This window comes from Dermacentor albipictus, chromosome 7 (assembly GCF_038994185.2).
Source record: "Dermacentor albipictus isolate Rhodes 1998 colony chromosome 7, USDA_Dalb.pri_finalv2, whole genome shotgun sequence".
Lineage (NCBI taxonomy): Eukaryota > Metazoa > Arthropoda > Arachnida > Ixodida > Ixodidae > Dermacentor > Dermacentor albipictus.
Genome location: NC_091827.1, coordinates 76,865,804 through 76,880,456, shown reverse-complemented (window position 1 = coordinate 76,880,456; position 14,653 = coordinate 76,865,804). Strand labels below are relative to the sequence as shown.

At 47.6% G+C, this 14,653-nt stretch overlaps 1 protein-coding gene across 12 annotated transcripts in view; it reads right to left on the bottom strand.

The window, feature by feature from the left end:
• Window positions 1–14,653, bottom strand: part of LOC135899078 (uncharacterized) — a 155,162-nt gene that overhangs the window by 74,646 nt on the left and 65,863 nt on the right. For 8 of the 12 annotated variants that reach the window (XM_065428327.1, XM_065428335.1, XM_065428334.1 and 5 more), the window contains exons 1-3: window positions 9,425–9,565; window positions 8,098–8,192; window positions 4,789–4,940 (exon numbers count right to left, since the gene is read on the bottom strand). In XM_065428327.1, coding sequence (XP_065284399.1) covers window positions 4,789–4,940; window positions 8,098–8,158 — 213 coding nt within the window. In that variant the 5' untranslated portion in view covers window positions 8,159–8,192; window positions 9,425–9,565. Of the gene's footprint in view, window positions 1–4,788; window positions 4,941–8,097; window positions 8,193–9,310; window positions 9,566–14,653 lie in introns of those variants that run through there. The other 4 variants (XM_070522390.1, XM_065428328.2, XM_065428330.1 and 1 more) reach the window with 3 other exon arrangements.

Here is a 14,653-nt window from a genome sequence, read left to right as displayed (position 1 = left end):
CCGCTCGTTTCGTACTATCGTCTGCTCGCGCCAAAGCTCTCGCCCGCGCCTGTTTGGTTCTGTTGGGTCGGTCTCGTTCGCGCTTGTTTTGGTTGTTATTGTGTGAGATTGTTTCTTAATCTGATTGTATGCGCTATGCGAATTGTATAGTACTTTCTGGAAGCCATGCGGCACCAGCGATCACACTGGAACCTTTGACGAGTCATGTATAAACGCCGGCTCGCTTGATCCGCAGATCAGATTTTCGACCATTACCGACTCTGCTACATGTCTCTCTCAAATTCTTTGCTTAAAAATATCGCGAAATGGAAACACGTATAGAGCTGCGCTCAAATTTCGCATTAGGGAGTATCGTAATCGTCGGATAACTTTTTTCTCGTTTCCTTTAAAATTCGACGCCATCCAAATGCAGCCGCACCAACCGGGGATCGAACCTGCGACCTATAGCTCAGCAGGGCAATGTCATAGCTACTATATTGCTACGGAACAGTGTTTACAATGATGAAGAGGCGAGCAGTGAGAAGACGACGACGACGATGGGAGGCTAGCGCGGGCTGTTGCCTCTTGGCCAAGTGCGGCACATTACGCTGTAAGTATACTGGCATATAGCTTTTCATCTGCGTCTTCTCACGTAACATATCTAGTGGAGGTGGACGTTCCCTGTACCTCGTCACGGAGCTTCGCAGTGGACGCTACGTTGAGCCTTCCTTCAGGGCTTTCGGCGAGGACAACTCGACTCCGCCGGCTCCGACAGCTGCTGCCACTTCGACGACCTACATCACTCTCCCCGCTCCCAGTGATCCTGGCATATTCTCTGGCAAAGATGGGGAAGACGTCGATGAGTGGATCAACCTTTACGAACACGTCAGCCGCAATAACCGGTGGGACCCTACTATCATGCTCGCCAACGTAGACTTTTACCTCGGTGGCACGTGCACCTCGAGTTTGGTTTCGGACGCACGAAGATGAGCTCACCAGTTGGGATTCGCTCAAGCAAAAGCTCCGAGACTTGTTCGGCAACCCCTACGGTCACCAACCTGCCGCCCAGAAGGCGCTTTCCGGCCGTGTGCAGACGTCAACAGAGCCCTATGTCACGTACATTCAGGACGTCTTGGCCCTATGCCGCAAAGTTGACGCACACATGACTGAGACAGACAAGGTATCCCACATCCTCAAAGGCATTGCCGATGATGCCTTGAACTTGCTCGTATTCAACAACGTCGCGACGGTGGATGCAGTTATAAAAAGAGTGCCGCCGCCTGGAACTCGCTAAAAGACGAAGTATCGACCAGCAGTTTCCCGTTTTCCCAACACGCCAGTGATATCTTCCTGTGCCGACGCTGCTCGTCCCAACAACACTGGCGATATTACCAGGATCGTCCGGCGTGAGGTTGAGACCGCCTATCCGGCTGCCTTCGGCTCCAGCCCCACCAACGCACCTGCAGTCACGGTTTCCCTTATCCAGGCAGTTGTCCGCCAGGAGTTCGAAAACATGGGTCTTCACACCCTCTGCTCGGCCCATCACCCTGATACCCACCCGGCTTCTTCAATTCCGCCCCGTCCCGCATCTTCTTACCCACCTCGTTTCTGTAACCCATCTGAACGGCGCACTGCTGACGACAAGCCCATCTGTTTTCACTGCCGTCGAATCGGGCACATTTCTCGGCACTGTCGCAGTCGCTGGACTTCCCCGAACCGGTCTGCTTATACTGCCTACTCTCGCCGCTCAGGTGGCCCTTCTCGACCCTATATGCCGCACGCTCCGATAATGCCGCCACTAATTCTCCTGCGCCGAACCGACCCTATTCTCGTTCACCTTCGCCCCAACGACGACAATCTCGCTCTCTCCAGACCCGTCACTCCTTTTCGCCGACTCCCTTCGGACGCCGCTCCCAGCCGGAAAACTAGACGATGCAGCGCCTTGAGGTGACGCTGCATTGCTCCCTACGCCGCCAAATCCTCTACTGACGTTTCCCACTCATCTGAACCTTCTTGACGTGCAAGTCAACGGTGTTTCTGTATCTGCCCTTATAGACACTGGAGCACATTTGTCGGTAATGAGCGCTGACCTTCGTAACCGGCTCAAGAAAATAATCACACCCGCCACGACGCCTGTTCGTGTCGCCGATGGCGGAACAGCCCCGTAATTGGTATGTGTGCCGCCCGTGTCTCCTTCGCCGATCGCTCTACAATCTTGCTATTCACAGTCATCGCCCACTGTCTCCACGACATCATCCTCGGCTTAGACTTCCTCTCCACACATGCTGCTCTCATCGATTGTTCCGTCAGCACTCCCCGCCTTGACCTGCCTGTTCTGGATCCCGCTGAACCGCACCCCAGTCGCCTCAGTTCCGTCGACTTCGTTTGCCCCCGTCGGCACTGACTTACGCTGACTTAGTGTCATCCTCACCAGTGCCCGATGGTCACTACATCGCGGCTCCTATGCAAGACGTCCTACTTACACACAGGATCACAGTACCTCATACCGTTTTATCTATTACGGCGAATTGCGTCTGCCTGCCAGTGGTCAATTCTGGCTTGACGACACAAGTGCTGCCACGCGGGATGTCTCTGACCCAGCTTTGCTCATTCGATGGTCACTCAATGGCATCTATTGCAGTAGACGACAATTGAGCCGATCCTCCTCTACCATCGCAGTCGACAGCTTGTACCATCACCGATTTACAGAAAATGATTACGCCCGACATGCCGTCCGAGCACGCTCGTGAGCTCTTCTGCGTTCTGTTTTCCTACCACGATATTTTTTACTTCAACGATCGTACTTCAACGATCGCCCAAACAACAGCTGTTAAACATCGCATTAATACCGGCGATGCCCCTCATATTCATCGCCGCCCGTATCGAGTGTCACCGGCTGAGCGTCAAGTTATTCACGCAGAAGTTCGCAAAATGCTTGCCAAGAACATCATAGAACCGTCATGTAGTCCATGGGCGTCACCTGTTGTACTGGTAAAAAAGAAGGATGGCTCATGGCGCTTTTGCGTGGATTATCGGCACCTTAACAGGGTTACCAAAAAGGACGTGTATCCCCTACCTCGGATTGATGACGCCATTCACTGCGTCCACGGTGGTCGCTACTTCTCCTCTATTGACCTTCGCTCCGGCTACTGGCAGATTGCCGTGGACAATGTCGACCGCGAGAAGACTGCTTCTCTCACACCCGACGGTCTTTATCAATTAAAAGTGATGCCATTCGGTCTATGTAACGCTCCTGCCACTTTTGAACGCATGATGGACTCCCTTCTTCATGGTTTCAAATAGTCCACGTGCCTGTGCTACTTGGACGACGTTAGAGTATTCTCCCCAACGTTCGCTACGCACCTCGAGCGCCTCTCGGCAGTCCTGGACGTTCTTCGTCGAGCCGGTCTGCAACCGAACGCAACGAAGTGCCAATTCGGCCGTCGCCAGATTACCCTCCTTGGGCATCTCGTTGACGCAAACGGAGTGCAACCGGACCCAGGCAAGATCCATGGTGTTATGCAGTTCCCTGTTCCGAATTATGTCAAGGATGTGTGCAGCTTCGTCGGCCTTTGTTCGTACTTCCGCCGTTTCGTGAAAAATTTCGCGGCCATAGCACGACCACTAACCGAGCTTTTGAATAATGACGCCCCTTTCCAGTGGGGCGATAACGAGGCTTCTGCATTCTCGCATCTAATCGACTGTCTCACAATGCCTCCCGTTCTGGCCCATTTCGATCCTTCTGCGCCTACCGAAGTCCGCACTGATGCCAGCGGTCACGCAATTGGCGCAGTACTGGCACCAGCGTGGCAACGACCGTGTTATCGCTTACGCCAGCAGGCGCCTCTCACCCTCCGAGCGCAACTATTCCATCACTGCGCGTGAGTGTCTGGCCCTAGTTTGGGCGGTTGCGAAATTCCGCCCATACTTATATGGCCCACCCTTTTCCGTTGTCACAGACCATCACGCGTTTTGCTGGTTATGCTCACTGAAAGATCCTACAGGAAGACTTGGTCACTGGGTCTTACGCCTCCAAGAATATTCGTATACTGTCACCTATAAATCTGGCCGTCGGAAGTCCGTCACAAAGACCGACACAAGGATTCTGACTCCCTCTCTCGCTAGCCGGTAGACGAGCCTGACGACGCTGACAGTAGTAGCGCCAACGGCACTTTCTCTGTGTCTCCCTTCGCTAACATCACCGATGAGCTTTACCGAGACCTATCGCTGCGAGCACTCATCGAGCGTCTGCGCTCAACACCTAGCGACGCAGCCGTTCGCCGATATGTCCTCCAGGGGGGCATTCTGTATCGAAGGAACTTCCTCCCTGACGGCTCTGCTCTTCTTCTTGTCGTGCCAAAACATCTACGACAGACTGTGCTGTTTGAGATGCATGACGCACCCACTGCAGGACATCTTAGGGGAACCCGCATGTACGACCGCGTCCGCCGCCGCTTCTATTGGCCTGGTCTCGCTCGCTCCGTCCGACGCTATGTTGCTGCGTGTGATCCCTGTCAGCGTCGGAAAACACCTCAGATGCTACCTCCCGCTCATCGCCAGCCAACCACCATCCCTGTGGAACCGTTATCACGCATTGGATTAGACCTCCTCGGTCCCTTTCCCACGTCATCCTTTGGGAACAAATGAGTAGCCGTCGCAACTGATTACGTCACCCGATAGGCTATCACGCGGGCTCTCCCTACCAGTTGCGCCACTGACGTCGCGGACTTTCTCTTGCGTCTTCTTACGTAACAATATGCTACCGCGGCGGGTTTAAAGGAGGCGAGAAAATAAACGTTGTAAGCCTACGCTAATAGGGGTCTTGGGGGCCGTCTCCTGCTGGGTGAGGTCTTCCGCGACGTTCTTTCTCTGTCCTGGGGTAGGCCGTGTGCCTGGGCCGTTCGAGCCTGCTTTGGCACCGAGTCCTCCAGCGCCGCCAGCCTTGCCCTCTGTGCCACGGCCTGTGCGGTTTAACAGCAATCCTACAGTTAGAACCACATTTCGCATCAGGAAAATGCACGCTCCCATTAAATAAGACTCCATACCTGCGCAGAAAACGCGAGCGGGTCATCGATGTTCGTGCAAAAGTCTTTTTAGAGGGAATTCTGACAATGCCATCGTTCAATTACTACGGCAGTGATAGTTAGTAGGTTTCCTTGCCCAATCTCATTGCTTGTGGCTTAGATTTTGTTGTAGATTATTTAGAGTACAAATTATTAATAATGAATTACTACACTAATATAGTAGTTTACAAAAATATTATTTCATTCTGCATTTTTTGTACATTTGTACTCTAAATGGATCGAAAGAAAGGTAAATAGGTTGTCCTAATTTTTCCTGATGTAGAAGGGTTGTTTCAGCATTAGGGAGTTAACATGGGCTTTTCGGTACCCGCTAAAACACCTAGAAAAAGAGTGCAATTATAGCTTAGAAACGTGGTGAGGCTGGGAAACGAGAGCTTTGAATTTAAACGTTCGTGCAGGTATAGTTACGCTTCCATACGAGCTAGTCAGAATATTGAAAATTACCTTACGAAATTGAAAGCATTTATTGCAGTGGTTTCATCCGAGGAGTTCGCCCTCAATCACAAGGCGGGAGATAGGTCTACATATGGACCGGTATATGTAAGACCGTTCTATATAAGAACGATATATATATAAGACCGGTCTATATATGGACAGGTCTTATATGGACCGGTCTTATATATAGACCGGTCTTATATAAGACCGGTCGATATATAGAACGGTCTATATATTGAGTGGTTTATACATGGCGCCGCGCATGGCATCGCTTTCAATCGGCGCCGTGACTTCTGTAAGTTCTGTCGTACGCTTCGATTGACGAACCTTCCGAGTTCGACTTCACAGTCAGTAGCTGCACCCGGCTCGTTCAGACGTCCACACAAGTACGCGAACGAGGCCGAGGCACGGGATGCAGGAAATGATACAAGACAATGGTGAAACGGTATCATTACGTTTCGTAAAATGAGTCGTAATCGGGAAGGTGTCACAATGCTTTCGCATTCATACACGCAGGGATACCTGAATGCCCTTGACTTGCTTTTGGACTATTCAAGGAGTTTAACGTCTGAAAGTTACACTGCCGCTACAAAAGACGCCTTACGCAGGGCTACTATAGAACTTTGTTTACTTGTGATTCTTTAACGTGCTCAAAAATCATGCTACAGGAATTTCTTATTACTGTTTTTTTTTTTTTTGCAACTGCTCCCTTCGAAATGGGGCCGCCAGGGCCCGGAGGTGAACATGCGACCTCGTGCTCAACAACGGAGCAGCACAGCTACTGATTCATCGCGATGGGTGCTGCAAGTTTCTACCAATCAAGCACGAACAGGCACGCTACGCTTGAAAGAAGAAACTGCTTAGCTCGCCCCAAACCCGGAGGGACATACAGGTTTGTGTTGCGTAGTTAATTTATGTTACTGCGACGGTAGCTTAAAAAGGCGCAAATAAATAAAAAGATGTGCTAGATTGGTAAATTGCGCTTCTAGGTTGGCAATTACGTATTACCCTGACAACGGGCATAATGTCGCCGAATGGGAGCGACAAGGAGCAGATCAGCAAAAAAATAATTTCCTGCAGGACCCATCTCACGAATACTGTTGACGTTATTTATATTACTGTTTAAACAATTTGACGACCCACCGTGGTGCTGAAGTCACTTTTACACTTTGTAGCGGGGAATCTTTCGCCTAAATGTTAATCGCACTGACACATCCGCTGGCCCCAGCGCCGCTGTAGTCTACAGTGTCACTACACCTTGGAACGCCACAAAAAGATTAACTAAACACGGCCTTCCAACCGCAGCAAGTTATGTTCTACTGGCGCTGTGGAAATGGGTTTAGGCATATTTGATTTCTAACTAACTACGGCGTTATTCAGCAGGGGCCTTTTTCAAGCGTTACGTTTAATTGTCATTGACATCTAGAAAAGCACGGGTTCTCACTTTCATCAGTCAAGTGATCAAATTTCATTTTTCGTTTCGTAAGCGAGACCCACCATTTAGGGGCTAGATATCAGGGAGCAACAGCTCGCCAAAGTTGGGGAAGCAGGTTAAGAAAGCTAATCGCATTAAAATGAAACAAGCGTGGCGAAATTTTGAATATGTGTACGTATACAGATATTTACACGTCGTACAAGCAGTTATGCTTGAAAATAGTTATTGCCAACACTCATTTGCTTTCATGGCACGGTTATATAAAGTTATTCTCTGCAACCTGTATTTCGTTTTTGAATCGCTGACGCATTGCTTGTGCAGCCGGAATCGGGCCTCACAAAGTTTTTGTTGTTGCTGCTGTTCGTCTTTTTGAGACCACATTACTTTGGTCTGCGTACTTAGTGAACAGAGCATCCGTGTTTTTACTCGGAAAGTCTTCTTTCTAACCCTTAAGACCAAACCACTTTGGTTGGTGCACTGTCTTTCCTTTCCTTAATATTAAACTTTGCAGCTGATGAGCTAGCACAACGTCTGTAAATACATGCGCGTTATCTTGGTCTGTAACAAGGTGGTCATTCGGCCCAGTTGTTTGACATTTATTTTGTTTGCAGGATTACAGAGACATATAAGCGTAGAGAAAGAGAACAACCTACATTTTATTAATACACTCTCCAGTCTATTTCACGTTTGAAAAAGGAAAAGACGGAAATAATTCGCAATTGTCTGTTTTTCCTCGCGTGGAACGTTTCCATAATATCACGATCTCTCCAATTTCTGTGGTAAAAAACCAATTTGAGCTGCTAAATATGTGCTGGTTAACAACTCTGCATGCAATCTGCGGAATTCCCGAATAAACAACGAATACTAACTGAATATCCTAACTACACCAAATGCACAACGTCAAGCGCATAATTCTTTATTAAAGCAAATGGGCTTTTGGAAGCGTTCGGCTATTCGCTTACATTGACAATCACCGATGATTGCTGCCCAATTTTTTCTCTTTTCTAACATGCACCTAGGAGTAGGACTCAGAATTCTATGTTGTATCGAACATGTCTACCGCCCCACGAGAGGCTTTTGAAGAAAGTTTGAGTCACGAATACACGTATATTTTGTTAGCAGCGGCACACTGCAAGAACTTTACTGCGCATGCAATGTACATACCTCTCGAAGACATTGCCTTGCGGGACGACTTTCCTGCGGTTGGCTTAGCCTTGTTATCCATGCTGCTCAAGCCGCCGTGCGAGTCTTGCCGGGTTCTGCGAAAGCCACCGTTTATCGACAAAGTTAAAATGGCGTCGATGGGGAAATACCAGCACTATCCGAACTAGCCGAGTCTTTGCACTGGGATGTCCTCAGTATCTATACCACCTACGTTTAAAGCACAAAAGCCTGTGCTTCTGTGTATGTTATGCGTATGTGTAAACGTTCTCGTCCTTCCTGGATAATTGCCTGAGCAAATGAGACTTTAGTGCAGCTCTGTGGCTGAGATACTATTAAAATCACTCGCTCTGTCATTTACGTAATACAGCCAGTATTTAAAAGCGATCTTTGCACGAACAAACCTAAAGTCATTTTTTTCCGAAAACAATCAATGGTTGGAATGCCCTGCCTGGGAATTCGCACTGGTTACAACCACCCACTTGATGAATCTTGTTGACTGTATCCCTTGTATATATTTGTATGTTTGCTTTTTTTCTATTTGCTCATGTAGTCCCCTTCTGCTTGGACAGATGTCCGCAGTATTTTGAAAATAAATAAATAAATAAAATAAATCTGCCTTGAAAGGAAAAGTAGGCAACCACTGCAGTATGGCACGAGATCCCTCGAAGTAGATGTCATTGATGAAAATCCCTCCACTGAGCGATTTTCCGCTTTACTTTGTCCGCAAAGTCTCTGTAAGCCCAATTGTCATTGGGTTTAAACGCCATAAAACTGTCATTAAGTAGCGCAGTACACGAAGAACGCTTTCGTAAAAAAATCCGATTCACGCTCTGTTCACCGCTCGTTGGTGTCGCCTCTAGCGGCGGTAAGGCGCAGAGCCTCGTCTCTCTACGTTGGTCATAAAATGACCAAGGAAATGACAAGTATGGAATGCAAGAAGAAGCCATTACATGGACGCAATGGCCAAACCACGGATAAATTCAAGATTCCTGTTCATGTCCTACACATGTCTCGATTCCTTTAAGCGTCTTCCGTGTCCCCTCAACACCACTTCAAGGAGGCAATAAGGCGACAAGATAAATAGTCGAACTACGCAACTAGAGTCGTAGAACAAAATCAGCGCGCGACCAGGCTTACAAAGTAGGACTACTTCCGAGGAATTAAATATGTTTACAGGATAAAGGAATAGCCTTCGGGCAGTCCATTCACGCACCTTGAGATTATTGACACCTTGACCTGACAGGGAATGAACACCAACACCCGTTCGGTCAATCAAACCTCGCAACAAGGGAAAAGAATCTTACAAGTTACAAACTGACGCACTCACGGAATCCGCGTTAAGGAGAGCGCTAATCCTTCGAGGTAGACCGCGGGTAATTGCTTTTCCTCCTTGCAAAGAGTTGCTTGTCACGGCTTCTTTAGGGAGCAGAACACGAACGAAAGGAGGCAACGTCTGCGAAGTTCTTCTTCTTTGACCTACCGCGTTCTCACGCGCTCGCGAGATGGAACGTTGCTGTCGATTTCTTGCTGCTGCTGATGTTTTTAGACTTTCCAAAGATACCTATACAGTGTCTATAGGTCCTTATAATTTATGCTTACAAGACACGCATTCCGAAAGATTAAAACAGCTGTTTATACATTTCGTTTATCCTAGATATGCAGTTTTGGTTCAATGGGGTTTTTGCAGAGGAGGCAAAGTTATGTTGATGATAATAACGATAGCCTTGACGACATAGAAGGCATTACCTCTTACCTCATACCACCAGTGGAGATCGACTGAGGTGCAATATAGTCTAGCTTTTTCCTCTCTATGATACTTTTGCAATGTGTGTAAAGATTTCACTAGGGTACTGCAGGTAGACCCCATTTATTGCTACATTTTCCGGATAACCTCATTCTCTTCTTTTCTCTCTGATTACCCCCTTGGCGATGTGGATCGCCACACATTTACATTGGCACAGTCGGAAACAGGAACCTGTGGAGAAGAAGATGAACGTCGTGTTCAACAAGAGACGAACTACCATCGAGGGCTACAAAGCAAGTGACGGACATGGCGGGCCACTCGAGGATGTAACCACGATTGATTTTCTATGGAGCGCTCCAAGTGCCCCCGGGTGTACGGCTGACCACCCCGTCACTAAAGGTACCACTCCTGCCTACAATAAACAAGACGACTCTGCCTCAAATACTTTATACAAATGCTCCCAAATCACCCAAATATACCCAAATAAACTTATTTCATTCACTCACTCACTCACTCACTCACTCACTCACTCACTCACTCACTCACTCACTCACTCACTCACTCACTCACTCACTCACTCACTCACTCACTCACTCACTCACTCACTCACTCACTCACTCACTCACACCACTCACTCACTCACTCACTCACTCACTCACTCACTCACTCACTCACTTACTCACTCACTCACTCACTCACTCACTCTGGAACTCGTTTTAAAGGACCTATTTTGACCCATTAAACTCAGCCAGCTGTAACGCTGCCATACACTGATATAGCTGTTCTGAACGCACTGCTTGACCTTCAGAAATGCCAGATGACGCAACAGCAGCAGCTGGTACAACTTCTTGTTACGCTGTAAACATCTGGAAGCAAGAGAGGACTGCCTTCCTTAAAACCCGACATATTTGATGGAAATTCGTGCGGTGTACATACGTGACTTCATTTTTATGAGTATGCTTGCTCCCGGAACCAATAGTTGACCGACGAGGATCGCATACAGGACATGCGGGCATTTCTGTGTGGCAACGCACGAAAATCGTACGATCTTCGGTTAAGTTCACAGTTGAATGAATCATGGAATGAGTGGAAGGAGAGTTTCTCTCGAGCATCCCAAAATAGTCCAGCGAATAACGGCGCAATATAAAGAAAGAAAGCAATAAACATCAGAGAGTATGTGTTGCAAAAGTGGCATTTAATTTGTACAGCCGAGCCGAAACTTCCATAATCGTCAGCTATCGCCCTCGTTATACACGGTATGGCAAGAGAGTGCCACAAACTAGTTCTAGCTAGGTCGCCAAGCACAATGGGCCAACTGCGTCAGTCACTAGCGTACGTTATGACGAGAGATTTTAATGTTCCATCAAAAGAGACAAGAGTCATGACTTTAGACAAAGCGACAAATCCACGTGAGGCTCGGTACTTCATAAACAGCCGTACCTCCAAAAGACCAAACACCAGAGAATCTCATCAATATGCTGAAGAAGCCTTGTTCCTTGTTAAATCAGGCGTTATGACAGTGCCGATGCTTATAAACAACCGGAACATGTCAGCATTGATTGACACTGGTGCTTCCGTGAGCCTAATTAATGAAACAATAGTGGAGTCAACCAGCAACATATCCGGAAAGCCTATTCGTGTGTTTAGCTACGACGGTTCTCCTCGGGATTACCATAAATGGACAACAGCAGCACTTGAGTTTGAAGGGCAGAAGTTCAAGGTGGAAGCGCATTTCGTGTCAGCGGTGAGCTTCGCCTTTCTTTTGTCACGACATGATATGAAGAACATGAAGATCAACATACTATGGAATGACGAGGTGACTATTAAACAACTTGAGCAAGATATGTGTTTGACGGAAAAAACCCGACCAACAAAAGCCATCACCCGCGGAAGACGTGTCACTGAAGTTGCCGAAGCTAATTTGCATTGGGCCATGTCCCGGAGCCACAACCACGATTAAGTTGCCGTTCTTGTTGCACGACAGCACAGTCGTCAGAAAAAAACAGTATAGCCTGAGCCACGCAAAAAAGTATGGCTAAGTGAAGAACTTCAAGGCATGTTAGAGGCAGGTATGATTAGGCCATTGACATCCTGTTTTGCTTCCCCTATTACCATTGTACCGAAGGAAGATTGATCATTCTGTCTGTGCCCTGATTACCGAATGATAAACAAGCAGACCGATCTTTTTCCATAACCGATGCCTAGGATAGATGGCATCATTGACGAGACTGGAGGATGCGAATGGTTTTCACGTATAGACTCATGCAAGGGGTACTGGCAAGTGCCACTGAAAGAAGAGACTAATAAGTTTACGGCATTTGTCACACCATCCGACATCTACGAGCATATTCGGCTACCATTTGACCGGAAGAATTCTGGGTCGTGGTTCCTGAAGATGATGAACGAAGCGCTGAGCAAATTCATTGGAAAATTTTGCAATGTATGTGTGGATGATATCATTGTCTACTCCAGGACAAGGGAAAACTACGAGGAGCCACCGGGTCTGATGAAATGATGCGGGCAAGCTCTGTGCAGCTATTCTCACATTATTCTGACCACATGAATGGCACGCCCTTTTGGGTCAGTGTGGTGAGACATTTGGTTTTTCTGGCATAGTCTCTTATGAATGCACGGAAATGGCCCGCCATTTGAAGCACTAAGCACCACACGACTTAAAATTAACATGAAAAAGGTTAACCTTTTGCAATAAGGTGGTTTTTCATGGAAGAGTGTTTGACGGTGAAACGAAAAGCACCAAGGAAGAGAATGTGCACCGCATAAAGAAAATGGTGAAACCATATGATGTTCATTCCCTCCGAGTGTTTTTGGGACTAGCGGGCCATTTCCGTGCATTCATAAGAGACTATGCCAGAACAACCAAATGTCTCACCGCACTGACCCATAAGGGCGTGCCGTTCACGTGGTCAGAAAAATGTGAGAATAGCTACACTGAACTTGTCCGCATCATTTCATCAGACCCTGTATTAATGCTCCCTGACTTCAAGCTGCCCTTTGAGCTCTATACCGACGCATCTTACTATGGAGTAAGCACCATACTCTAGCAGCGTGATGCTACAAAGCACCAAGGAAAGGAGCTGAGGGTCGTAGGTTACTACTCTTCCACTTTTACGAAGACACAAAAAAAACTATGCAACTACGGAGAAGAAAGCAATGGCGGTGGGTGTTAGCCTTGAGATACTTGAGAAGCTACCTCAAAGGCAACCACTTCAGACTATTCACAGACAACCAGACGTTGACGTACCTGTTAGAGCTCTCGCTGCCGAAGGGCAGAATAGCTCCAACGATTAGCGAAGCACAACAATTAAGCTTTGACGTCATACACAGCCCGGGACAGAAACATCAAAATGCCGATGCCCTATCTCGACTCCATGTGCCGTATTAAGCTCCAACTAGAAATATAAACCTGTTACAGCTTTGGGAAGGTACACAGGCGAGGGAAGTAAATAATGGCAAAGTACACGTCCCGGAGAGCAAAGTTCCAACAATCGTGAAGTTTTACCACACTAGTCCATAGTCAGGAAGACACGACGGATTCTGGAATACATACCACAAAATATCCCAGCGTTTCAATTCGAAAAGCATGAAGAGGACATCACAAATTATGTGAAAACTTGTCTTCAGTGTCAGCTTGTTAAAGCCAAGTACAAGCGTAGAGGCAACAGGATGGTATTGCCAGAGTATTGCGATATCACCTTCAAGGTTGTGCATCTTGATTTCTCTGAAATCAAAAGGAAGGGGGAGGGAGTTAGGAGGACGCAAGCGTTCCTTGTGGCCGTGGATGAGTGTACGCGTTTTGTCGCCGCTAAAGCTGGAAAGGAGGATGCAAACTGCGTAATATCATTGCTGGAACGAGAATTCTTCAAGAAGATCAAAGTTGTCGTCGCAGACGATGGCCCAGCCTTTAAAAGCGAAAAACTTCAACTTTGGCCTGAGAAAATAAGCATCACCCTTCGCTTCCCAACACCTTACCATCCTGAAGCGAATTCCCTTGCAGAGCGAATGATAACGGACTTAAAGATGTACATACGATTATACCCAGAACGCAAAGCCGGCTGGAAATTCGCCTTGGAAGCCGCCGTCGCACATGACGCCAGATCATATACAGCACGCCTGGGATGCAGCCCACATTTTGCGGCATTTGGCACGAGCTCATGCATACCAGCGGCTACGAATTCGGTATAGTAAAACATATTGATCTAAAGAGACAGCCCAAGACTTCTCCTCAGCGAGAAAAATGTCGAGCAACAATGTAAAAGGGTTTTGACCGCAGAAACTGCTCAAAGATGCCGGAGATTGAACCAGATTCGTGGATTCTAGTGTGAAAGAGACTTGATTCGAAAACGCTGTTTACAGGACTTTACTACGTCGTCAAGACAGCTAGACAACAAGGCTGCTGAAGACAATGTACTACCAAGGACCCAGTGGAAAATTTTAAAAGGCTTCAGTTGGGAATGTGCTACCGCATTGTCATCGTGGGGGCCAGGACAGCCGATTGGGAGTGTGTGGCAATCCACATCGCAAAGGGGGTAATGCGAGAGAGACGAAGAGGAGGAGGTTAGCCGGAGAAATGTAGCAACAAATAGCGTCTACCTGCAATATCCTAGTGAAATCTTTACAATATACATCAATTCATTGAGCATTTCTTATTCTATCCTGTCACCGTGTTTCAGGACGAGAAAAGCTTTTACACGTTTTATTTTGCCAGTTTGTGCTATCACTAACTTCATTAGCCAATCTCGCCCTTGATGGGCCTTTACAGAGATTCAGCGACCGAGACGCTTCTATTGGAAT